This window comes from Macaca mulatta, chromosome 15, assembly GCF_049350105.2.
Source record: "Macaca mulatta isolate MMU2019108-1 chromosome 15, T2T-MMU8v2.0, whole genome shotgun sequence".
In the NCBI taxonomy this organism is placed as follows: domain Eukaryota; kingdom Metazoa; phylum Chordata; class Mammalia; order Primates; family Cercopithecidae; genus Macaca; species Macaca mulatta.
Genome location: NC_133420.1, coordinates 12,699,291 through 12,724,520, shown reverse-complemented (window position 1 = coordinate 12,724,520; position 25,230 = coordinate 12,699,291). Strand labels below are relative to the sequence as shown.

At 52.9% G+C, this 25,230-nt stretch overlaps 1 protein-coding gene across 1 annotated transcript in view; it reads right to left on the bottom strand.

Moving 5' to 3' along the window:
• Positions 1 to 785: 785 nt before the first annotated feature.
• LOC106996558 (SH3 domain and tetratricopeptide repeat-containing protein 1-like) overlaps positions 786 to 25,230 on the bottom strand; it is a 39,159-nt gene continuing 14,714 nt past the window's right edge. The window contains 10 exon segments of the mRNA XM_077966401.1: positions 786 to 1,143; positions 4,347 to 4,543; positions 5,507 to 5,663; positions 6,369 to 6,491; positions 9,544 to 9,703; positions 10,897 to 10,946; positions 10,948 to 11,075; positions 14,679 to 15,021; positions 15,023 to 16,335; positions 18,107 to 18,148. Coding sequence (XP_077822527.1) covers positions 886 to 1,143; positions 4,347 to 4,543; positions 5,507 to 5,663; positions 6,369 to 6,491; positions 9,544 to 9,703; positions 10,897 to 10,946; positions 10,948 to 11,075; positions 14,679 to 15,021; positions 15,023 to 16,335; positions 18,107 to 18,148 — 2,771 coding nt within the window. The 3' untranslated portion in view covers positions 786 to 885.

Genomic DNA, 25,230 nt, shown 5'->3' with positions numbered 1-25,230 from the left:
TGGGATTCCTGGGATGAGGGCCGGGGCCGGAAGGGGAGGGGGTGGGTGGGGAGAGCTGGGGGGAAGCCCAGATAAGGCTTTCAATACTGGGTAGCAGCGTCTACACAGGCGGAGATTCTTGCATCTCACTTCCCGCAGGGCTGACCAGTGGCCAGAGGTGAGACTGGCCAGGCTCGGCCCAACCAAGTCTGGGAGCAAAGGACACTGAGTGAGGGATCCCCGGGGCCACCCTCACTGGCCTGCGGCTCTCCTGACACCACGAGAGAGCTCCAGGAGCTGACCTTGGGTCCTAATGGGGGACACCTTCCTGGCTCCAGGCTGGCAGGGTGGTGTGGTGGTCAGTGTACTGGACTCTGCGTGTCCGCCTCTACCTGCTGTGTGACGGTGGGCCAGACTCCTAACCTCTCTGTGCCTCTATTTCTTCAATGGCGAACAGGGACACTAACAGCCCCCACATCCGGGCACAGTGGCCTGAAGGTTAAAGGCAAGGGTGGCACGAGACCTACAGCAATAACTCTGAGCAGGGAGAGCAGGGAGCTGCCCAGAGTTCAATCACCATCTCCCCTCTGGCCGCCGAGGAAACCGAGGTTCATGGTGACCTGGCCCAGGTCTGTTGGACTCACGGTCCTTCTCATCCCCAAGATCAGAGGGCTGCCACCAGGGAAGGAGCTGTCCCCTAGACACAGCCCAGGAAGCACACAGGGAAGGATGCCATGGGGACTTCGGTATGTTTTTGCAAAAAAAAAAAAAAAAAAAAAAAAACTTTTATTGCTATTTGAACCCTGCTGTTATGCTTCCATTACCCAGAAAATGAGCTATGGGAGACACCAGGACAGGCAGGAGATCATCCTCCTTGCACAAAACCCACTCCCTCGGATACTGTCCTCAGCGAGGGTGGCTGGAGGCCAACCAGGGGGCCCACCCGCAGAGTGGCAGAGGAGGTAGGTTGACCCTGTGGACGCTGAGCTCTGTGGCGAAGGTCCTGGCCTTCTGGTAGAAGAAGAGCCACTTCTCGCAGTCCAGGAGGAAGTGGTGGGAGATGGTGGCCGGCCGCGTGTAGATCTTCAGCTGTGCCTTCTTGTTGCCCAGGTCCACGGCGGCTGCCAGTGCCAGCTGGTAGTACCCGGCTGCATCAAACGGATCCTGAAGGGGACAGGTCATGGTCAGCAAAAGGGGGACTCAGAGCCCGTCTTCCCAGAGGCCGTTCCTGTCTCCAGGTCATTCCACATGTCCATCCGATGCTGGCTCACCCCATGAGCCCCGAAGCCTGTGACACTGCTGTGGTCTCAGCTGCAGGAGGTGGGGACGACCCTGACACCCCTGGAAGCCTTCCTGACTGTCCCTACGCCCCACTCACCCCAAGCCTCCTGCCCCAGTGCCACCCTCTCTGCAGGCAGTGGCTGCTTTCCCCATGGGCTGAGGTCAGGGCAGATCCTGCCTGCTCTGAGAGTTCCATGCAGGACCCGTGGCTCCAAGCCACAGCAGGGGCACTGCGTTGAGTGACCCAGGCTCCCCTCTGGCCCCTGTCCATGCTGACCATTTCTGGGCCCTCCACGGGCCAGGCCAGGTACAAAACCATGTCACAGATGTCCTCTCTGGCAATGTTCCCTGAAATATTGACGGAGTGTGACTCCCCAGACATCCACTCCCATTTTCAATGCGTCTTTGGCTCAAACTCACCATCCCTGGATTGGGATGCCGCCTCCCAGACCTCCTCCTTCACCCTCCCATCCCCCACCCGGCTTCTCCCCAGGCACCTCCTCCACATGGGGGTCACCCAAGGGACCTCTCTAAGACCCATGCCTGACCTGTCCTTCTTTATCATCTCAAGATGGCTCCCAGGGCCAATGACAAAGCCCAAGATGCAGCAGTCCATTCCCTCACTGCCCCGCCCCAAACACGGAGCAGGGGCGTGAGAAGGCCCCGAGTCACCGCCACTGCTCATCCAATGCCCCCTGGCCCAGCCGAACACTGGACTCTGTGCTGGGTGCATGGTTGAGCCTAACGCCCTTGCTTCCAGTCTGAGGGACCTGGGAGTGAACACCGACCACACAGGGTGGCCCGGGCTGTGGCAGAGGGAAGCCCAGGAGGCCCCAGACTCAGCCGGGTGTGGAAGGCAAAGGCTTCCTGAAGGGGTGGGGGCTTCCCAACTAAACAGGAAGGAGCCAGCCAATGCATATGTCTCTGTGTCTGCCTGTGCATGTGAATGTGCGTGTTTGTGTTCCTGTGCGTGCATGTCCCTGTGTGTGTGCCTGTGTGCATGCCTGTGTGCACGTCTGTGTGTGCGCGCCTGTGTGTGCGTGTGCCTGTGCCTGTATTTGCGTGTGCATTTCCATGTGCCTGTAGTGAGTGACAGCCTGAGCCAGTAAACACCTAATCCACCCTATTCCAGGGCTCACTCTCATGTGTAGACTAAAGGGGACCCCATTTTAGAGGAAATTGGCAAAGATGCCCATTTACCCCTGCTTCTCTGCCAGCCTTCCAGGTCCCATCCAGCCTGGCTTTTTCTCCCACTCCTCTGGGCCCTGGGTCCAGAGCCTCCTATACAAGGAGGAGGGTGCAGCCTTGCAAAGACAGCCGCCCTTGGGGAATTCCAAGGGGGCCTCCCTGTGGGAAGCTGGCCTGTGCTGACAGCATAGTCACGATGAGGCCCGGAGGCCTGTGCATGGCAAGGAGGACTGTGCATGGGAAGGAGGACTGTGCATGGGAAGGAGGACTGTGCATGGGAAGGAGGACTGTGCATGGGAAGGAGGGCTGTGCATGGGAAGGAGGACTGTGCATGGGAAGGAGGACTGTGCACGGGAAGGAGGGCTGTGCACGGGAAGGAGGACTGTGTACGGGAAGGAGGGCTGTGCACGGGAAGGAGGACTGTGCACGGGAAGCAGGGCTGTGCACGGGAAGGAGGACTGTGCACGGGAAGGAGGGCTGTGCACGGGAAGGAGGACTGTGCACGGGAAGCAGGGCTGTGCACGGGAAGGAGGACTGTGCACGGGAAGGAGGACTGTGCACGGGAAGCAGGGCTGTGCACGGGAAGGAGGACTGTGCATGGGAAGGAGGACTGTGCATGGGAAGGAGGACTGTGCATGGGAAGGAGGGCTGTGCATGGGAAGGAGGACTGTGCATGGGAAGGAGGTGAAGGAGGCCTCTGCCCCTCGACCCCAACCGTGGACTTTGGCCTCTCGGGTACTATTTGGCGCTTTCCTTTCTCCTGGACAGGCGGAGTGGGCGACAGGCTTGACCAAGAGAGATAAAGGCCTCTTCTGGGAGGCCCGTCCCCCTGGGTCCCAGGCGAACCCCTGAGCGGTGAGCAGCGTCCCCCTGGGCCTGACACCTGGCACCTCCCTGTCTGGCTGGGACTTGGGAGGCCACAGAAACCAAGTCTGACCACCAGGTGTAGCCAGTACTGGGCGGGGGCCTCCCGGGCAGCCCCAGGCCTGCGGTGGGGTATACGGGGCAGGGTCTTAGGGCTGCCCCAGCTCCTCATGTTGTTCTAAGGCCCCCAAGATCTCGGCCCCTGGACTGGAGTGCCCTGGCCCCTCAGCCCGTAAGGAGCACTGACACGAGGCTGGTGTGATGCTAAGGAGGGGCGGTGCCCGCTGGGCAGATGGGTGGAGACACCACAGGTCTCAGTCTGCCAATCCCAGCTCTCCACCCCTGCAGGGCTGGGGGCAGAGGGAGCACAGCACCTCCCCTCGAGACACACCCGACCTAACAAGGCCTCAGCCTGGCTGTATGGGGCCCCGCCCCACTGCACCTGCCCTGAGCTGGGGTTTCCCTGTCTGTGAACTCAATGGTAAGACACTGGTCCCACCCCACCCTTCCTGGGTGATGTGAAGATTCAAGGTGTCTCCGGACTCCAGGAAGGAATTGCTCAGTGCAGGCTGGCACCCTGGGCAGGCTTCCTAGAGGAGGCGCCAAGATTTGGGTTGGATCTTGCAACGTGGATTCAATGTGAGGATGATGTCGTCCTCTGAAATGTCACTCTCTCGACCCTGTTTTCTTTGTTAAATGCACCTTGACACTTGACTGTCAAGACTCAGCTTTGGTGTCACCTACTCCAGGAGGGCCCCCTGACTACAATCCCCCTTCTTTACCCAGAGGCCACCATTGCCCACTCATGTGTCAGCCTCCCTGGCTGAGACTGAGTTCTTGAGGGTGGGACCCGGCCATCTGGGGAGCTGGGTTTTACCTGCTAACCTTGCCGGCTCCTCCAGCTGGGTGTAGAGCTCCAGGGAGGCCACTGGGCCATTCCTAAGAAAGGCTGGAACCCAGGCCTCTGGGGTCCGGGGGGAGATCCCACTCCAAGGGGGCCAGGAACACCCCGAGCCCTGTCCCTCCCCACCCACCTTCAGGCCGTAGAAGATGATGTCACCGAGCACCAGGTACACCTTCACGTAGTAGAGGGTGTCCTCGTCGAACTCCAGCGGCGAGTTGCAGAGCTAAACGGCCTTGAGGTAGAAGTGCTCCGCCAGCTTGCCATGGCCCAGCCGGTGGTGCAGGGCGGCCAGCCGGTGGTAGGCCACGCGCTCGTTCAGCCGGTCCCCTGGGGTGCAGGCCAAAGGGGCAGGTGTGAGGATGTTGCTCCCTGGGGCAGGGAGGGAACATGCCCCTCAGGAGCAGGTATACAGACCCCAGACAGCACACCTGGCTTGTCTCCAGGCACCTGTGGTCACCTGGGCAGCTCTGGCCATTCCCTTCCAGGTTCCCAGACTCACTTTCCCATCTGCAAAGCAGAACTAATAAGGCCTGCTCCTGTCTACTGAGAGGCTTTGGCAAAGTCGGACTTGGATGGCCCAGTTCTGTGCCTACACATAGCCACCTGCCTTTGCTCACTGGTTTTAACCAGGGGAGCCCAAAAGCCATGCAGTGCAGGTGCTCCCGGGCTCCCCGGCTCCAGGCAACCCACAGACGTGACATCCGACTCCTCCTGGGTGTGTCAGGATCAGAGCCCCCTACCTTGGGGAGTCAGCTGCACACCTACTGTGTACTGGGCTACGGGGCACAAGGCGCTGGGACATGTGGCCTGCCTAGGGTTCCCTGTCTCTGGAGGGGGACAGACGACCCTGGCACAGCACCAGGGGATGCACGGCCTTAAGGGGCAGACTGCTGGAAGGGGAACTGGGATTTTATCAGCCAGAGAGCCATGTGGTTGGTGAGGGTGGGAAGGGCATAAGAGAAAGGGAATGTGCCACTCAGCCTGACACATACAGGGACCAACGAGATGCCTGGGATGTCTGGAAGGCAGAGGGCACACTGGGCGGCCCTTGTGGTCAGCAGCGGGAACAGGCAGAGGAAGCAGAGCTCAGTCAGGCAGGGAGCTCTGCACTGCGTGAGAGACCTCGGGCTGTGCCCCACAGCCGGACGGGGAAGCCAGTTGGGCAGATCTGCCTGCCTGGACAGGAGACCAGGAAAATCCAGCAGCTGTTTCAGCTCCTGGCCTGCAGACCTGGAGGCTGGGCTCTGGCAAAGTGTGGGTCCTGGCAGGGCGGGGGCTCAGGGGACTTACCCAGAGTGATGCTGAGTGCTAGGACGATGTGGGCAACCTCCAAGTCCTCCTGGGGCTCCTCCAGTGTGGCCAGCAGTGACACCAGCTTGTGGCACAGCTGTAGCTGCAGCTCCACTTTGCGGTTGCCCGTAGTCACTGCCAGGGGCAGGGCCCGGTCCTACCACACAGGCAGGTGGGGTCAGGTTTCCCGCAGCACCCACCTTGCCCAGCGCCCTCCTCAGAGCTCAAACATGTGCTTGGAGCTTCCCACACCCCAGCTACCCCTGCACCTCGACACAGCTCTGTGCTCTGGGATAACACACAGTTCAGACATCCAAGTTGGGGGCTGAAGAGTCACCTGAGGCCCATCCAGCTACACCGGATAGCCTCAGACCAGCCTCTCCCACCTGGGCACCGGAGGTCTGACTGGGGGGAGCCAGCACTCCTCTCTGCTCTAGAAACACCGCATTGATCTGTGCCCAGGGCTGAGCCACACCGTGAGCTCAGAGGAAGGGAGAAGCCGTCCCACTTCGGGGTGCATGCAGACCTGGGTCCCCCACTGATATGCTGTGTGTCTTTGGCATGTCCCTGTGCCTCTCTGAGCCTCAGTTTCCTCATCTGGAAGATGGGGACAGGACTTCCCACTCGTGGTTGCTTCAGGTCATCAGGTACAAGGGTAGAGCCATTGTCACGTCCAGGCCCCGAGCGTTTGTCCCAGGCAGGGGCATGGTCAATATCATTCCCGGTGAGACCACTTGGAAATTAATCATGTGCATGGGTGGCCCTGCCCTCATTTGGGAGGCCTCTACCCTGCCACACCTGTGCCTCAGCCCTCCAGGTGCCCCACTGAGGCCCACCCACATCAGCCCACAGGCCAGCTCACCCGGTAGAAGGACATGCCTTCCTCCCGCTCCCAGGCCCCATTGAAGAAGATGTCTCCAGCTGCCTCAAACAGCTCCAGCCCCAGGTTGGGGTCGCCTGTGTACAGGTCCACATTCTGTGCCACCTGAAAGGAGACAGAAGTTCCCTCAAGACCCACACCTAGCGAGGTGGCTACGCGCACCTTTGCCAGGCTCCTTCCTCTCACACAGTACAGGTACACTTGAGCATTTTTCAGACCCTGTGCATTAGGGCTGCCCCCACCACTGGCATGAGGACAATGAACTGATGCTCCTGAGTGCCAGGAGGTGACTGAGCAGCTGCAGCCCAGGAGCCTGACACCTGTGAATCCTACCAACAGGGCTAGCCCTAGCCCACTCCCCCTGCATTCAAACCAGTCTCCGTGGCCCCCAGATTGCTGGGAGCCCAGCCCCTGGCTCCTTTCTGCGTTGCCACATCCCTGCCACATCAGCAGTGTTTGTGGGTGGGCCTGGTCCCCTCTTGGCCATGAGCTCTTCATCCCTCTCCTCAGCTCAAGGAGGTATATAGCAGGTGCTCAATAATGAAAGCTTCATCAGGCTCGTGGGCTTCACAATTTGTTCCAGATCACACTGTGTTTGGGAAAGCCTCTGAAAACAGCCACTATGATAGATTCATTTTATAAGGAGATGTGCCACATGTCGCTTGGAGCAAGTTCTTCTGTGTGTTAATTGAGTGGTCACATTATTTGAGCATGTGCTGTATACCAGCAGGTGCTGTGCACTGTGAGGGGCCGTGCCTCTGCCCTCAGGGAGAAGATGCTGGCCACCGGCGGAGGATGTGAGGGAAGCAGTTGGAGGGAGGGAAAAGGCACACAACAGGTGCTCAGCAGTGGCTTAGGAATGAGTGGATGGATGGATGAATGGATGAGGAGATGTAGACACATGGATGGATGGAAGGGTGTGTGGATAGATGAATGCTTGGATGGATGGATGGATGGATGGATGGATGGATGGATGGGTGTGTGGATAGATGAATACTTGGATGGATGGATGGATGGATGGATGGATGGATGGATGGATGGGTGGGTGGAATGATGTGTGTATGTCTGTATGTATGTATGCGTGGGTAGCTAATGTATGGATGGGTGGAGGGTAGATGATGTATGTACATGTGGATGGATAGATGGTGGATAGACGAATGTATGGATAAACAAATGGACAGATAGATGTATGGAGGGATGGATTAATAGGTAGATTGGTGGGTAGATGGATGAATGATGGATGGATGAATGGACGAACAGGTGAATGGATGGATGGGTGAAAGGATGGATGATGGATGGATGGATGGGTGAATGGATGGGTGGATGGATGATGGATGGGTGGATGAATGGATGGGTGGATGAATGGATGGATGATGGATGGATGGAAGGATGAACAGGTGAATGGATGGATGATGGAAGTATGGATGGATGATGGATGGATGGATAAATGGATGGATGATGGATGATAGATGATGGATGGATGGATGGATGATTGATGGATGGAAGGATGAACAGGTGAATGGACGGATGATGGAAAGATCAATGGACGGATGGATGGATGAACAGATGAATGGATAGATAGACCGGTGAATGGGTGGATGATAAAAGGATGGATGAATGATGGATGGATGAATGGATAGATGGATGAATGATGGATGGATGGAAGGATGAACAGGAGGTGAGCGGATGGATGATGGAAGGAGGGATGGATGATGGATGAATGGATATATGGATGAATGGACAGATGGATGGATGGAAGGATGAACAGGAGGCAAGTGGATGGATGGTGAAGTATGGATGATAGATGCATTCATAATGGATGAGTGGATGGATGGATGGATGGAAGGATGGATGAATGATGGAAGGATGGATAGATGATGGAAGGATGAATGGATGGATGGATGTACAGATGAAAAAGTGAATAGATGGATACACGGGTGAATGGATGGATGATAAATGGATGGATGAACGATGGATGGAAGAATGGACACGAATGGATGATGGATGCATGGATGGATAAATGGATGGATGGATAAATGGATGGATGGATAAATGGAAAGATGGATTGATGGAAGGATGAACAGATGAATGCATGGATGATGGAAGAATAGATGGATGGATGGATGAAAAGTGAATGGATGGATACATGGGTGAATGGATGGATGATAAAAAGATGAATGATGAATGAATAGATGGACAGGTGAATGGATGGATCATGGATGGATGGAAGATGGTTGGATGGATAGAAGGATGAACAGCTGAATGGATGGATAATGGAAAGATGGATGGAAAGATGGATGAAAGGATGGATGGATGGAAGGATGGAAGGATTGAAGGATGGATGGATGAATGGATGGACGAACAGGTGAATGGATGGATGAAGAAGTGAATAGATTAATGAATGATGGATGGATGGATGGATGGATGGATAGAAGGATGAACAGTTGGATTGATGATGGAAAGATAGATGGAAGGAAGGATGGATGGATGAACAGGTAAATGGATGGATAAAAAGATGGATGGATGATGGATGATGGATGGATGGATGATGGATGGGTGGAAAGACGAACAGATGAATGGATGGATGATGGATGGATGGATGGATGGATGGATGGATGAATGGATGGACCCACAGGTGTATGGGAAGATGATGGAAGAATGGATGGATGATGGATGGATGGAAGGATGAACAGGTGGATGGATGATGGATGGATGGATGGACAGAAAGATGGATGATGGAGGGATGGATGGACGAAGGGATGGATGGATAGATGATGGATGGATGGACGGAAGGATGGATGATGGATGGATGGATGACGGATGGGTGAATGGAAGGACCCACAGGAGTATGGGAAGATGATGGAAGAATGGATGGATGGATGGTGGATAGATGGATGAAAGGATGAACAGGTAAATAGATAGATGACGGAAGGATGAATGGATGGGTGGATGGACAGGTGAATGGATGGATAGACGGGTGAATAGATGGATGATAAAAGGATGGATGAATGATGGATGGATGAAAGGACAGATGGATGGATGATGGATGGATGGATGGAAGGATGAACAGGTAAATAGATGATGGAAGGATGAATGGATGGGTGGATGGACAGAGAGTGAACAGCACAGGGGTCCTCCTGCATCCCTTGCCACTCACCTGGATGTACAGGTCCACCAGCTCACTCTGTCGCAGGAGGTAATAGATCTTCCCTGCTTGCAGCCAGGCATGTGCCTCCTTCTCTTTCTTCTGGAGGTCAATGAAAATTCCCAGACTTCGTTTGGTGTAGTCCAGAGAGGATTTGTAGGCCCTGGAATCACTGGAATCAGACACAGGTGTCAGAACAAGGGCTCTTATCCTCCTGGAACCAGTCTGCCTCCTCTCGTGGGTCTGGTGACAGATGAATCTGGAATGTGGGGACTGGGAACGGCCCTCTTGTGTGTGCAGTGTTCTGCCCTTCCCAGGCTGCTGGGAGGGCCAGGGTGAACACACACGGCATGGAAAAGATGAAGGACATCCTTCTGAGGGAATCGAGCATCATGCTGCCCTGTGGCAGGAGGAATGTGCTAGTCCATCTCCCCTGCCTCCCAGACATGGCCTGTGTCTTCTCCAGACGCACCAAGAGCCGTTAGTGTTCAGAGGCTATCTAGGCCGATGGTTCTCAAGGTGTGCAGGCATCACAGTCACCCGGAGGCCTGTCCTTATAGCTTGCTGGCCCTGCCCCCAGAGCCTCTGGCTCCACAGGCCTGGGGCAGGCCCTAGAACTCCCACTTGCCACAGGCTCCTAGGTGACATGGATGCTGCTCTGCTGGTCCAGGGACTACACTTTGAGAAGCATGGCTCTAGCACACTGGCCCATTTTCCTTCTGTGAACCTGAGGCCAAGACTGGAGCCAGTCTCCCGGGTCCCCATGGAATCTGGCCCCTTCCCTGCTCTCTCAGTAAGTCCAACACTTGAGGGGCTGTGACTGCAGCAATGTCACCAGGCCCTGTGGGTGGGGTGGCCAGGGCCATGGTTACCCCACCAGGTCAGCATGCTCGGGGGAAGCCGAGTGGGCCACATATGGGACGTGAGACCTTGAAACCCTGCCCCGGGGAAGCAGGTGACACAATTGGCTCTGTCTTCTGTGGGAGAGAAGCCACAGGTGGCTGCTGTGGTCACATTTAAGGGGACAGATGAAGGCCAGGAGTCAAGACTCGGGGCAGGCAGAGGTCAGATGACAAAGGCCACCATAGTAGGAAGAACAGCCCAGAGTGCACGTACTGCCTCTGCTGGGGTTGAGATGACCTTTGACCCAACAAGGGAGACTCAAGCTGGGACTCACAAGCCAGCAGCAGCCCTGGGACGACCCCAGACCCACCAGCTCAAAGCATCTGATGCCGAGGAACCAAATGATCCAAAGGAAAGGGGCTGAGGAGGCCCTGGGCCAGCTTCCCTGTGCCCCCCTCCCTGCCACCCCTACCCCCTTGCACCCCTCCACACCCCCACCACTGCAAAGCCAGTCCTCACCACTAGGTGCCCAGGGACAGGTAGAGCTGACTGGTGGTGTCCAGGAGCTGCCCTCTCCAGCACCTGGTCGGCCACCTTGCGGGCAAGGGAGAGCTGGAACTCGTGGTAGATGACACACTGGGTCTCACTGGGCATGACGACGCTGTAGAAGCAGCACAGCCGCTGGACGGCCCGCAGCTGGCCTGGGCAGAAGACAAAATGGAAGACGTCAGCCTCCCAGCATCGAAGCGAGGCTGGCTGGGTTCAGAGGCCCCTGCTCTGTGCTTGTCTCTTTCACACCTCTGTGAACCTGGGCCCCATAGGCGGGGAGCCTGGGCTCAGACAGGCCATGCACCTGTGCAAGGGCAGGCGCCGAGCACACCGTGACATGGGCACAGCTTGGTGCACATGCTCATGGTACAGGCCGGCCTTCTTTACAACTCCCAGGGCCGAGGTCCTGGCCAGGCTCGGCCCCTGCACCAGGCCATCTATTTCTGCTTCATAAAGCCCCTCTGGCCAGGACCAGGGCCACCTTCAGCCTGAGATGATGAGACCAGGGACACAAGTAGCCCCTCTCGCAGATGGAACCCTGAGAGAGCAAAGCCAAGCATCACGTCTGCCACACACGGCATCATGTTGGGGGAATGGGGTTCAAAGCCGGCCCCTGGCATTTCCACACATACTTCTCTCATGCAACAAGGCTCCAAACCCACAGGCTCACTGGCCTCTCCCAAAGCCAGGGCGCTGGGAACGGTGGAAAGCTTCTGATTTTCTAGTGTCAGAAACATTCCGAAGATTAACAAAGGAAACCAGGTACGCCGAATGGACATCTGTCACACACGCCCCCCAACAACAGCTGAATACACAGTCCTCTTGAGCACCCATGGGACATTCCCCATGACAGACCATGTGCCAGGCCACAAAATGAGCCTCAGTGAAGGGAGAAGGACTGAGACCAAACCAGAGGTGTTCTTCAGCTGTACTGGCACGAAACTGGAAATCGACAGTGAAGGAAACGTGGGAAATTCAAAAATATGTGAAAACTACACACTCCTAAACAACCAGTGAGTCAAAGAAGAGACCATCAGGGAAACTGAAAATTAATTTGAAAAGAATACAAACAAATGCACAGCCCGGGCCAGCACGGTGGCTCACGCCTCTCATCCCAGCACTGTGGGAGGCCGAGGCGGGAGGATCGGTTGAGTCCAGGAGTTTGAGATCAGCCTGGGAAACATGGTGAAACCCTGTCTCTATAAAAAAAAAAAATACAAAAATTAGCCGGGTGTGGCGGTGCACATCTGTAATTCCAGCTACTCAGGAGGCTGAGGCATGAGAATGACTTGAACCTGGGTAGAAGTTGCAGTGAGGCAAGATTGCACCACTGCACCCCAGCCTCGGCAATAGAGCAAAACTTTAAAAAAAAAAAAAAAAAAAAAAAAAAAAAAAAAAAGCACAGTGTATCAAAAACACCAAGATGTAGCTAAGGCAGTGCTGAAAGGGAAATTTATAACTGTAAATGTCTACATTCAAAGAAGAAAAATCTCAAATCAAAAGCCTAACTTTCCACCTTGAGAAACCAGAAAATGAACTAAACCCAAAGTGAATAAAAGGAAGAACATAATAAACGTGAGAGTGGAAATGGGAAGTAAAAATACAGAGAATGGAAAAACAAAAGAGATAGTCAACAGAACCAAAAGTGGGTTTTTTGAAAATAATAACAAAAGTGACAAATCTTTCACCAGACTGACCAAGAAAACAAAGATGGGGCACAAACGACTAAAATCAGAGACTGAGCACCATGGCTCACGCCTGTCATCCCAGCACTTTGTGAGGCCGAGGGGGAAGGATCGCTGAGGCCAGCATTCAAGACCCCCCTGGGAGAACATGATGAGACCCCATCTCTAATAAAAATAAACAAACAATTACAAACCCAAGTTTCTAAAATCAGAAATGAAAGAGGAAACATGATTGCCGACCTGACAGAAATAAAAGGATTCCATGAAAACACTACGAACAATTGTACACCAAGAAGCCAGACCATCTAGACACAACAGCCAAACTCTTAGAAGGACACAAACTACCGAAAGTGACTCAAAAATGACCCCAAGGAAGCATGTGGGGTATCAGCCCCGCCCTCGGTCTCCCGGACCGTTCAGCTCAGGGTGGGGAGACAGGGAAGCATGATCCCCGTTCCCTGGCCTGCATTTCCAAGTCTGAATCCCCCAGCACCCAGGGGAGGGCCTCGTCGGAGGAGGTACCACAGGCTATTGTGCCAGGAGCCACCGGAGGCTGCAGTGGGGGCTGGGGCGCAGGGTTCCTGGAGGGTCTCCTTCCAGTCACAGAATGTCCCTGGGGAAGAAGCCTGGGTCTGAACCCCCCAACCCTCCTTGGGCAGATGTGTGGGACCGGGGTCCCTTCACACGGTCCTTTCCAAAATCTCATCACTCCTAGGGCCAGGAGTGGGTGCCAGGCCTGTGCTGGGAAATGAGCAGATTCAGATTTGGGCACAGCCCCTGCAGCTCTGGTCCAGGCCACAAGAGGCACCTCTGAGTGGTGTCACTATGTCATGACAAAGCGCTGCAAGGCAGAGGGGACTCAACAGTATCCCTTGTCTCAGCCATTTCCCTGCACTTAACTTCCTCATCTATTCTCTACGGCCTAGATTTTGGACAGCCCTGCCCAGCTACTGTCGGTTCACTGCTCGGTCTGCAGTGACTGTTCGATAGCACTCCGTGGCTCCCCAGTGCTCTTGGGGAAAAGGCCAAGCCACAGCCTGAGGCCCCAGGCCCTGCTTAGCTCTCCAGAAGAGCTTCTCACCATCCAGCACCCAACCCACCCACTCCCAACTCTGTACCTCCCTGCATAAGCCCTGTTCACTCACCCCTGCTGACACTCCCGCTCACTCACCCCCACTCACTCACCCCCGCTCACTCACCCCCACTCACACCCCACTCATCCCCACTCACACTCCCACTCACTCACCCCCACTCACATCACACTCATCCCCACTCACACTCCCGCTCACACTCCCGCTCACTCACCACTACTCACACCCCACCCATCCTCGCTGACTCACCCCCACTCTCTCACCCCTGGGCCTTCACACAGGCCACACCATCAACCCCTCATCCACACCTATTACTTGACTAAATCCTCTCAACCCTCTGGGCCCAGACTAAAGAGGCTTCCCTAACCCGGGGCCATGTGCTGCCCCGCCATCACGCCACTCACCCTTTTGTGGCTTCTCTGGCCTGAAGCTCACATTCCCACGCTCAGCACCTCCCTCCCGAGGACCCCACAAGCCCCTTTTGTGGGTGGGGCCTGGCACACTTAGCACGAGCTGCTTTTGCGTGAACTGTTCTGTGGCTTTGGGCAATCACCCGCCCCTGTGTCCTCTGTGAAGTGGGATGACCGGTGCACAGGGCTGCCGAGATACCAAGCAAACACAGGCACAAGAACTGGCGTTCAGGGCCTGGCTCATGGAGGGGCCCCAAGTCCCAGCTCAGCACAACATGCCTTGATCCCAGGGTTATGTCTAGGGATTCCCAGCACGCAGGACTTTCCGTGCTCAAGGCAGGATGGTCCCTGGGCAAACCAGGAAGAGCTGCCTGCCTCAGTAGGGCACAGAGGGCCTGGCCCTGCATGGGAACGGCCTGTCTCCAGGGCATTTGCCAACATCTGCTGCTGGCCATGACTCAGCGCTTTCGATGGTGGAAAAACCACCACTTGTTTCCGAATCACAAACCCCAGGTGTGCCCTGACCCAAGTGGCCCCAGAAGGCTCACAGGAGGAACTGGGGCACTTACTCTCCACGTGGTCCATCTCCACGGCGACCAGAAGGGCCCACTCGTAGTAGCCCTTGCACTGCTGGGCCGGGCCCTGGCTGGTGAAGAGGTAGCCCAGGAGTATGTGGGTGAAGTCCCGGCCACACTCCCCACAGGGAAGCCTCGAGAACAGAAGTACAGCCTCCAGGAGGTAGTGCTGGGCCAGCCTGCTGGCACCCGCGTGCAGGCACAAGGTCCCAAAGTTGGCCAGCACCACTGCCTGGTTCCTCCGCTGGCCCAGGTGCCAAGCCACCCGTAGGGTGTGGTAGTAGCCCTCAGCTGCCTGCCTCGTCTGGCCCGTCCTCTTCAGAGCCACGGCCACCAATGTTGGCAATCACACCCTCCTGGTCCTCGCTGACCACCACTGCATCCTGGACAGACTGCAGGATGTTCAGGGCCACCAGGCTCTGCCTATGAAGCACATGCAGCCAGGCCAGGGCCACCAGGAAGTCCACGATGACACGTACTCCGGCAACAGCACTGGCTTCCACCGCCTGCGTCATGAAGGTGATGGCTGGGCCATGGTAGCCATGGTGGCTGTACGGTTGGGCCAGGCTGGCGTGGAGAAGGCCGCGCAGCGCCTGGCCTGTGCCCGGGTTTAGGGAGGCCAGCGCTCGCCTGAGGTAGTGGGAAGTCTGGGTGGGGAGGCTCTGGGGCTGGAGGGCGTTCTGGAGCACCAGGTTCACATTCCTCAGCGAACCAGCCAGCGAGTCCTGTGTCCTCAATGAGGCCACCTTGACACAGCTCAGCACCAGGTGGGGCAGGCACTCGCGGCTGTAGATGTCAGCCAGGAGTAGGCAGCAGTCTGAGAGCCACGCAGCGTCTGGGGCTCCCGAGTCCCTGTGCAAAAACAACAGCTGCTCTAGGAAGGGCAGGGCCTCCTCAGGCTGCTTGAGGTGCACGTGGTGCCTGGCCAGCAGGAAGCAGGCCCGGGCCTAGGCCTGCTGGCTCTGGCCACCCACCGCCCACTGCAGCACCAGCTGCAGGAGCTCCCCGTCCGCCTCGGTGCTACAGATGTGGCCAGGCGTCCCCAGGAGCAGGGCCATGGCTTTGGGAACCACCTGTGTACACTTCTCCTGATTCTGCTTCCAGTAAATGCTGGCCAGGTTGGCGTAAACAGCCACCACCAGGAACAGGTCCCCGAATCTGCCCTCCAGGGCCCCCAGTGTTTCCTCCAAGTACACCCGGGCCTGGGACAGCTTGAGCCTCCTGCTGCACAGCCGCCCTAGAAGGAAGCAGAGCCTGGCCAGGGCCATGAGGAGGCCACCTTTCTTGGCCGCCCCTCGGGCCTGTGCCAGGCACCCAGTCAGCTCCTCCTCGTCGCTAAAGCTGCTGAACATGCTGCTCAGCCATGGCAGCGCCAGGTTGTACAGGCCACAGAAGCTGGCCTTGAATCCAGAGCTGTTCAGGAACAGCAGCAGTGAGCTCATGGCCTCTGGATCCTCCCAGTTGTCCTCAGCTTCCAAGCAGAAGGAGGGCTCCTCGGGGTCCTGCAAGCTCACGTTGCTGGATGCTACACAGAGACCCCAGGACGCTGGCTCCTGGGGGCAGCCTGGGCAGGTCTTGCATTGTTCCAGAACATTCTTCACCTTCGGCAGGGTCTCCTGTGGCTCCAGGCCCAGGCAACGTGGAGGTATTTCTGCAAGTCACAAAAACACCTAGACAGATTAGAGTCCAACAGTGAGTCCTTGGTCCACTTGGGGCAGGATCCCCGCATTCCCGTCCTCTGTGTCCCTGGCGCAGCTTGCCATGAGCCCTTGAGAATTATGCGCAATGCAAACCCAGGGTCTGGAGCACGTATGAACTCCGGGGACCCAGAGAACACGCAGGCCCGTGGCCCTGCTACAAAATCACCTACAAAATCACTCTCCTACAAAATTGACTCTCCTACAAAATCACCCTCCTGTCCTGCTTTGTCGCCCACCTGATAGCATGGTTTTAGGAGACTATGTCAGCTCAGTGATCCCTCAGAGACGCCTTTCCCTTTAGATAGAATCAAAGCCTTCTAACTGGACCCATGTATATGCAGCACTACAACTACAAATGTAACTTTTGTCAGCATATTGGGCCCCCTGGTGGGGTACAGGAATCCATGAAATCCTCAACAGTCAATCAGAGCTATTGATCAGCTCAAAAGCTGCTATGCAAAATTGGTAAAGCCACCGACGGAACAGGACAGGGGTGTTGTACCCATGTACCCAGCTCCGTGCAGGGAAACGGACCATCCCTGCAGGAAGGATGGGAAAGCTTCCAGGCCCCTGTGACCACCTTCACCTTGGATGGTCTGAAAACCTGAAGCCCACGGTTCCTAAAGGGTTAACAAAGGCCAGACTGCTCAAGCAGCCCACTGGTGCCTGCTGGCTTTGGTGGATTCCTAGCCAAAGCCCCCTCCCAGAGGTGAGCAAACAAGCGCATTTCCTGTTGGAAAACCTGGGATGAAAGGAGGCATTAATGGGAAGGAAAAAACTAGATTTAAACAGACTCTCTGTTTCAAGCTCACATGTAAAAACTATTTTCAATACAAACTGTCTCCTTATTCAACTGTAAAGCCTTGGAATTAAAAAAATAAATAAATATGATTTAGAGGCTAATGTGACTTGACAACACTAGATTAGCTAAGAAATCTTCCCGACCCGGCAGAGGCACACAGCCCCTCCCAGCCACTACCCTGGCCTCCAGGGCAGCTGCAGAGCCACGTGCCTTTGCTCCAGAGACTTTGGCAGAGGGTGGAACCACCCCCTCCCCAAGGCAAACCTACAACAGCCTTCCCTTCCCCACTGGCTTCCCGGGCCTCCTCTGGGACCTTGTGCCTGCATCCCAAATGTACTGGGATGGATCCCATTCCCAGGGAACTTCCAAGGGCCCTTGGTGCACCCACATCACCAAGCTGTCCACATGTGGACCCTGTGTGAGGGGAAGAGACAGAGCCGCAGAGGGGAGACGGGAGGGCCTCCCTGAATCAGCCCCTCAGGAAGGAGCAGACCCTTCAGGGACCTCAGTTGAGGCCCCTGCAACCTAAGGCTCTGAATTCTGCTCCCCGCTGAGGGCTGTGTGGCCTCCCATCTCTGAGGCAGAGCACAGGGCAGGCTGCAGCTTCTCCAGATCATGAAAAAGGAACCCACAGCTACATGTGGGCCCCAGCAGTGGAAAGGATGCCCCACCTCGGTCGGGGACCAGGCGGGGGTCAGCACGTTCATTGGAAGAAGTGTGGGACCCCACAGCCTCCAGTGCCAGAGTAGACGGGAGGTTCAGGCCCACCTCAGGCGATGTCCCTCAAGTCCCCGGCCCACACCATAGAGGTGTGACAGCCGCATCCAATGCCCACCGTACTCACCTCTGTCCCCTCCCCCAGCATTACTCCAAGGCCCAGCTCATAACCAGAGGAAGCCTGAGCCACTGGCAAAACCTACCTTGTTCCTGCGGCTGCTCGGTCTCAGCTTCCTCTACTGAGTCTGCCAAGGGAGAAAAGAGAAGCAATGAACACCCCCAGCCAGCACCTCTGGTCCTATGTCAGGTTGAGCTGGTGTCGGTGTTGCAGGGTGAGAGCATTGCAGGGTGCAAGGGTTGAAAGTCATATCATCCTCTTCCCACCTGGATCATGGGAACAACACCACTGTGCGGTGTACACTTTCTGCGATATTGGGAGTAACATCGTCTTCTGTGCCTTGGAATATTAAGGACAATATCATGGGGGGGCGTGTACATCTTCTGCAATATTGGGAATAATATTATCCTCTCTCTCCCTGCATACTAGGAAAGATATCACAGAGTACGTGTTCACCTCCTGCGATATGGGGATTAATACCATCTTCTCCTCTTCCAGATATCAGGAAGAGTATCACACGGCAGTGTACGGTGTCTGCAATACTAGGAGTAATATCAACCTCTCAGCCTTGGAATATTAAGAAGAATATCACAGGGTGGATGTACACCCCCTGCCATATTGGGAGTAATATCAGCCTCTCCTCTCCATGGATATTAAGAACAATATCCCAGGCTGGGTGTAAGCCTCCTGCTCTATGGGGAGTCATATCATCCTCTCCCTTCCAGGATATTAATAACAATATCACAGGGTGGGTGAACACAGCCTGTGATACTGGAATTATTATCATCCTCTCCCCCTCCAGATACTAGGAACCATATCACAGAAGAGCTGTACCCTCCCTGGGATATTGAGAGTAATATCATATGCTTCTTCTGTGAATATTAGGAGCAATATCACCGGGTGGCTGTCCATTCATTGTTATGTTGGGAGTCATGTCATATTCTACCCCTCTCAATACTAGGATCAGTGTCACAGGGTGAGTGTACACCTACTGTGGTATTAAAACTAAAATCATGCTCTCTGTCCCTAGATATTAGGAACAACATCACAGGTAGGTGTTCACCCCCTGCAGTATTAGAAGCAATAATATGATTAATTAGTAAACATCAATCATCGATTTTAATAATTATCAGGCTAGTCTCGAACTCTTGACCTCAGGTGATCTGCCCGCCTCAGCCTCCCAAAGTGCTGGAATTACAGGCGTGAGCCACGGTGCCCAGCCAACACTTCTTCACATCCCTTTTTGGACCTCAAATTTAGCATGCCGAAAACACACTTTTGATTCCCCCTGCTATAACCTACTCCTCCCATAGTCTTCCCGATCCCAATAACAGCATCTCTAGTCTTCCAGTTACTCAGGCCAAAATCCTTGACATCATCCTTAAAACTTCTTTTTCTCTCTCTTGTCATCCAACCCATTTAAACTCTCCTTTCAAAATATATGCCAGACCTAACCACTTCCCACCTTCCTCATCATTTCCAACCAGGTCCAGCCCTCATCATAGCGCTCTGGATTACTGCAAAAGCCTCCCAATCGCCAGGCACAGTGGCTCACACCTATAATCCCAGCACTTTGGTAGGCCAAGGCAGGTGGATCATCAGAGGTCAGGAGCTCAAGACCAGCCTGACCAACATGGTGAAACCCCTCTACTAAAAATATAAAAAATTAGCCGAGCATGGTGGTGGGCGCCTGTAATCCCAGCTATCCGGGAGACTGAAGCAGGAGAATCACTTGAACTCAGAAGGCAGAGGTTAGAGTGAGCCGAGATTGTGCCATTGCACTCCAGCTTGGATGACAAGAGCGAAACTCCATCTTAGAAGGTTAAAAAAAAAAAAAAGAGCCTCCTAACCCACCTCTCTCCTTCCGCCTTTCACCCTGCTCTGCATTCTACCTTCCACTCTCAAACATTTCAGAAAAAAAAAAATTATATCCACAGAGAGAGAAAGTACAAATGGGGTGAAATGTTTGGGGAATCTGAGGGAAGAGTATATGGGAATTCTCTATACTATTTTTGCAACTTTTCCATAAGTCAGAATTATTTGGAATTCAAGAGTTAAACAAAGAAAAAAAAAACACACTATCTCCCTTTGCGAATCCATCCTGTCTTTCCCCTGGCAACTTAAGGACGCTCTCAACTAACACATCTATTTTTTCATGAACACTGAAAGAACTCTTGCCGAGTTTTGACTTTCTGTGCTTGGCAGTAGAAGAGTGTGTGTGTGTGTGTGTGTGTGTGTGTGTGTGTGTGTGTGTGTATGTGTATGGTGTGTATGTATATATAGAGAGGGAGAAATATGTATGTGTGTACATAAATATATATTGTATATTTAAAATGGTAATGTGTATATATATAAATATGTGTGTATAGATATATATAATACATACGCCATAGCCTGTCCTTAACCAGTTCTAAACTTAGTCGGAAAAACACATACCTAAGCAGAGAATTTCAAAACAATATGATGAATATTTTGATAGAGGGATGTGTTGCTATGGAACACGCTGCTAAGACACAAAACCTCCTAGATGGGGCAATGAATGAACGAAGTTTTGCACCTATAGGCAACCCCTCTGATATCCCCTCAAATGTTTATAGTTATATGCATTTGCTTCCCCCAGGACCCCTATTTCATAAGGGTTAGTCCTAGAGCCTAGCAAGTTCCTACTACAGCTGGCACACATATGCCATTCAAGAAACAGTGGCGGAGTGAATGACGAGTTAAGAACCATTTGTCAGCCAGTGCTCAGTAATACAACATGCACTGGTATGCAAATTATATTTTTGTTGAAAACAACTGCAGGATCACAAATTATCTTTCCAGAGAAAGCAAACCTCAAAAGCTTCTTTACCCTAGTAAAGCACGTTATAAGAAGCTCCCCTTATATAAAAGAAAACCTCATTCGTTATCAATGGCATGTAAACCTAATAGGCCTTCACCTCTGATGACATCTCTTCCATCCCCAGGAGTAGATAAAGGAGGTTCCAGAAATCCTGGTAGTTGTGAAGGTGGCTCCCAGCTCTGACAGTCTTGAACCCTGCGGGCACGGAGGTCACACAGCAGAAGAACAACAGAGGCAAGCATCATCAGGCTTCGAGTATGTTTGAACCACAGATGACAAATAGGCTGCAGCCAACTGAAAACACCAGAGATTCATGGTGGCCACCTGAGGGGTTGTGCTCTTAAAAAAAATAATAAATAAATAAAAATTAAAAAATTAAAAAAGGAAGGGGTCAAGAATCCATCAGGTCTGACTGAGACGTGTATCAGTGACTAACACCCCGTATGGCAAAAGTACTCCGGTGCGCTTTGGGTACTCACAGCTTCAGTAGTATTCAAAGGCGTGTGCTCCCCTAAGACTAAGCCACGGGAATACCCCCAGCAACACTGCCAGGAGAAACGTCTCCCATGGATTTGGCTAGAAACACAGTTGTCGTTAACAAATTAACACTGAATAAATCCTGACTTATTAGAGCCTGTGAGAATGACATTCTCAATGATAACAGTTATCACTACAATCTCCAAACATCTGCGATCCTGCAGGGAGGAGCTGTGACAGCGCAGGCCACATGTCCAGAATGCTTCCCAGACTGCCTGTTACAGAATAAAAGAAATAACCCCCCCCCCAAGAATGTCTTCACACACATTTAGCCAGTTGTTCCTTTGTGTGCATCTCTGTGCTAAAATGGCCATTCTTCCCCACAGCCTGAAGTCATATGCTAAAATAAATGAGACTCACATGAAGCCAGAACCATGCAGATGCCAAGGAAACCAACACAAATGAAATGGGCTGGAGAGTGTGGCCAGGAGGATGGTAGTTCCCAGGAAGCAATTACTTCATCTCTGCCCATGAAGCGGGCAGTTGTCACTGTCCCCCAGGCCCACACCAGACACTCGAAGTAGGTTCTAACCAAACTACCTCCAACAATCAACATAAATACACCACACAATTGGCTTCTGAAAGGACACCTTGCAACCAACAAGAAACTGTAAGCACAACTTTGACAAACTGGGCAACTAAAAACCTTGGAAAAGGATAAACACTGCCACATTTTGACTCAAATAGTGTTACGTGGTAGCACTGCAATAATTCACTGAAACAGAAGAATGAATGAGGAATACATTTATATAGGAATCAGAGGAAGCATGACTAATCATTTAAAGAAATAGGTCAAGAAACTGTTAGGTTCAAATGCTACTGTGAGACATTGTTAGGGCCTTAGGCAAATTCACTTCTCTTGGTCCTGTTTCTAGGTTCATCAAAAATCAGCTTTGGACTAGGGAATCTGTTGCTTTCCAATGCCTTCCTTCTGCGATTCCAGCCCAGATTTTAGGACTGCTCTCCCACTTGGTATATGAAAGCACTTTCTATGTAGAATAGCAAGAGTACATTTCTGTGTTGAATGTGGTTTGGGACCTACTCTATGAGGCAGAATATCATCATGGAACTTTAAGCATGACGACAAGGCGCACTCTAGATAAGGATAACACATAAGATGTGGCCATACACCTGTGCGTGCCTGGCAGGGAGATGGGGAAGTCTCATTTAATGAAGCCGGGGTGCATGTTGCACCTGAACATCCTCAGTCCACGTCAAGTTCACAACGTCCTTCTGACATCAAACCACAGGTATCACATACTTTTCCATACTTTCCACCCAAGATTAAAATATGCAGAGCACCGTGATAAAGATGCCTCCATTCCCAGCATGTGGGCTCTCATTCCGTAGAATTACATACTTTCGGTGCAAAATGGTGACCAGGTTGCAGCGGCAAGCAAGACTGGGCTCCGTGGGAACAGCAGGCCCTGCAGGAGCCACCATGCCTGTCGCCACAGTCTGATGCAGCTGCAGAGAAGCTGTGGCTGAGGCCATTCACTTTGTGAGAGAACCGCACAGGAAGGAAAAGGTAGGGAAGGTCAGGAAGACAGCAATGTCATGCTTCTGAGCCCAAGCCAAGCCATCGCATCCCCTGTGACTTGCATGTATACACCCAGATGACCTGAAGTAACTGAAGAATCACAAAAGAAGTGCAAATGCCCTGTCCCACCTTAACTGATGACATTCTACCACAAAAGAAGTGAAAATGACCGGTTCTTGCCTTAAGCGATGATATTATCTTGTGAAATTCCTTTTCCTGGCTCATCCTGGCTCAAAAAGCTCCCCCGCTGAGCACCTTGTGACCCCCCACTCCTGCCCACCAGAGAACAACCCCCCTTTGACTGTAATTTTCGTTTACCTATCCAAATCCTATCACACGGCCCCACCCTTATCTCCCTTCCCTGACTCTCTTTCTCGGACTCAGCCCGCCTGCACCCAGGTGATTAAAAAACCTTATTGTTCACACAAAGCCTGTTTGGTGGTCTCCTCACACGGACGTGCATGACAGGCAGGTGCAGAGCCAGGGAAGGACCTGTGATGAGAACAGAAAGGAATGCGTCTCCCTGTACACACACTCGGATTTTATGACAACGTGCGCAGGGGGCTGAACTGGATGCCTGAGAACATTCCTAAAAGTTCTTTTGCAGATTTTCTAAATATTGGTGTAAAATCTGAACTCAGACAAAATTTTTTTAAATCACTTCAATCAACATCTTTGTCTAGTGCTCAGCATCATGTCTACATGATCATCTAGAAAACCAACTTCTGTTCTAAGGCTCACATCCTCCTACAAAGTCCCAGGGATTTTACAAGGGAATGCACGTCTCATTCGCATCAAGAACACACACAACTACCATCCAAGAAATGCTTAATTTGCTTATATAATTTTTTAAACACCCAGATTTGAAATACAATAGAGAAGATAACTTTTTGATAGCTCTGCTTTCCAACTGCGAACTGCGGGTGGAGAAAATAACCTGCCATGATTTCTAACCAGTCAACAACCTGTCTTCCCTGGCTGCAGTAGGAGCAATCTTTTTGAGCTCAGGATGAAAAAGAACCCAGTTGGTTAGGGGACAGATAATCATCAGTTCTCAGCGGGCTTCCCCGGTCCCAAATCCCCATGTGATACGTGGAAGTAAAAAGCTATCCATGACCAGGCATCTGAACACTTATCCCACCTCGCCAACTGAGAAGGGCAGAGAGGGACTCTATCTCGGTGGCCTGCAGCACTCCTGGGCCTTGGCCTTTATTTTTCTATCTGTACAAGGGATCTAAAGGCCCGTGATTCTAGGCCACGACAGCTCTTCATACACACATACGCGAACATCACTGTGAAAAGCTGTGACACTTGGCTGATTTTCTGAAGAAATTATCTTGTATCATTTCTACTCAAGTACTCCACCTCCTTCCACACAAGTATCTGAGGATCATGGGCTATCCCACAGCCATGTGTATAACCTCTCCTGCTTACGATCCCTGTTCACATAGCATTTTCCAAAAGCATTTGGTGTGAAGGGACAGAAGAATAAGGTTCTTTCAGCCCATTCATTCATTCATTCAACAAATATTGACTATCTATGTGCCAGGCACTGGTGATATAACAGGGAACACATATTTTTGTAGGTAGAGACAGACTATCAAAAAGTATGTTAAAGAGTGATCAATACTGTAGAGGAAAATACACCAGGAAATAGGAAAGAAGAATATCCCTAGCCACCCTACAATGGGGTGATGCTAGCGTTACAAAATGGAAACAGCGGCCAGGCGCGGTGGCTAACACCTGTATTCTCAGCTCTTTGGGAGACTGAGACAGGCAGATCACCTGAGTTCAGGAGATCAAGATTAGCCTGACCAACACGGAGAAACCCTGTCTCTACTAAAAACATAAAATTAGCTGGACGTGGTGGCACACGCCTGTAATCTCAGTTACTCAGGAAGCTAAGGCACAAGAATCACTTGAACCTGGGAGGCAGAGGTTGGAGTGAGCCGAGATCACGCCACTGCACTCCAGCCTGGGTGACAGAGGAAGGATCTGTCTCAAAAAAATAAATAAATAAATAAAAAGAAAATGTAAACAGAGAATAAGATACCAAAAGAAAGAACATGAACGATTAATTGTAACGAAAGCCTTTGTAAGCTGATACTTTCCTTCCTGGATCCTTGTCCCTTACAAATGGAAAAAAAGGGCAGGCAGGGGGTAGCATCCAAATGATGTTTTAAGATGGCTTCGGGTTTCAGATGTCTGACAGCCATACTCATTTACTTCAAGGAAAAAGTTCTAGCTCTAGAAGCCATCTGGGCAATGGTTTAATGTCTTTTTTCTTTTT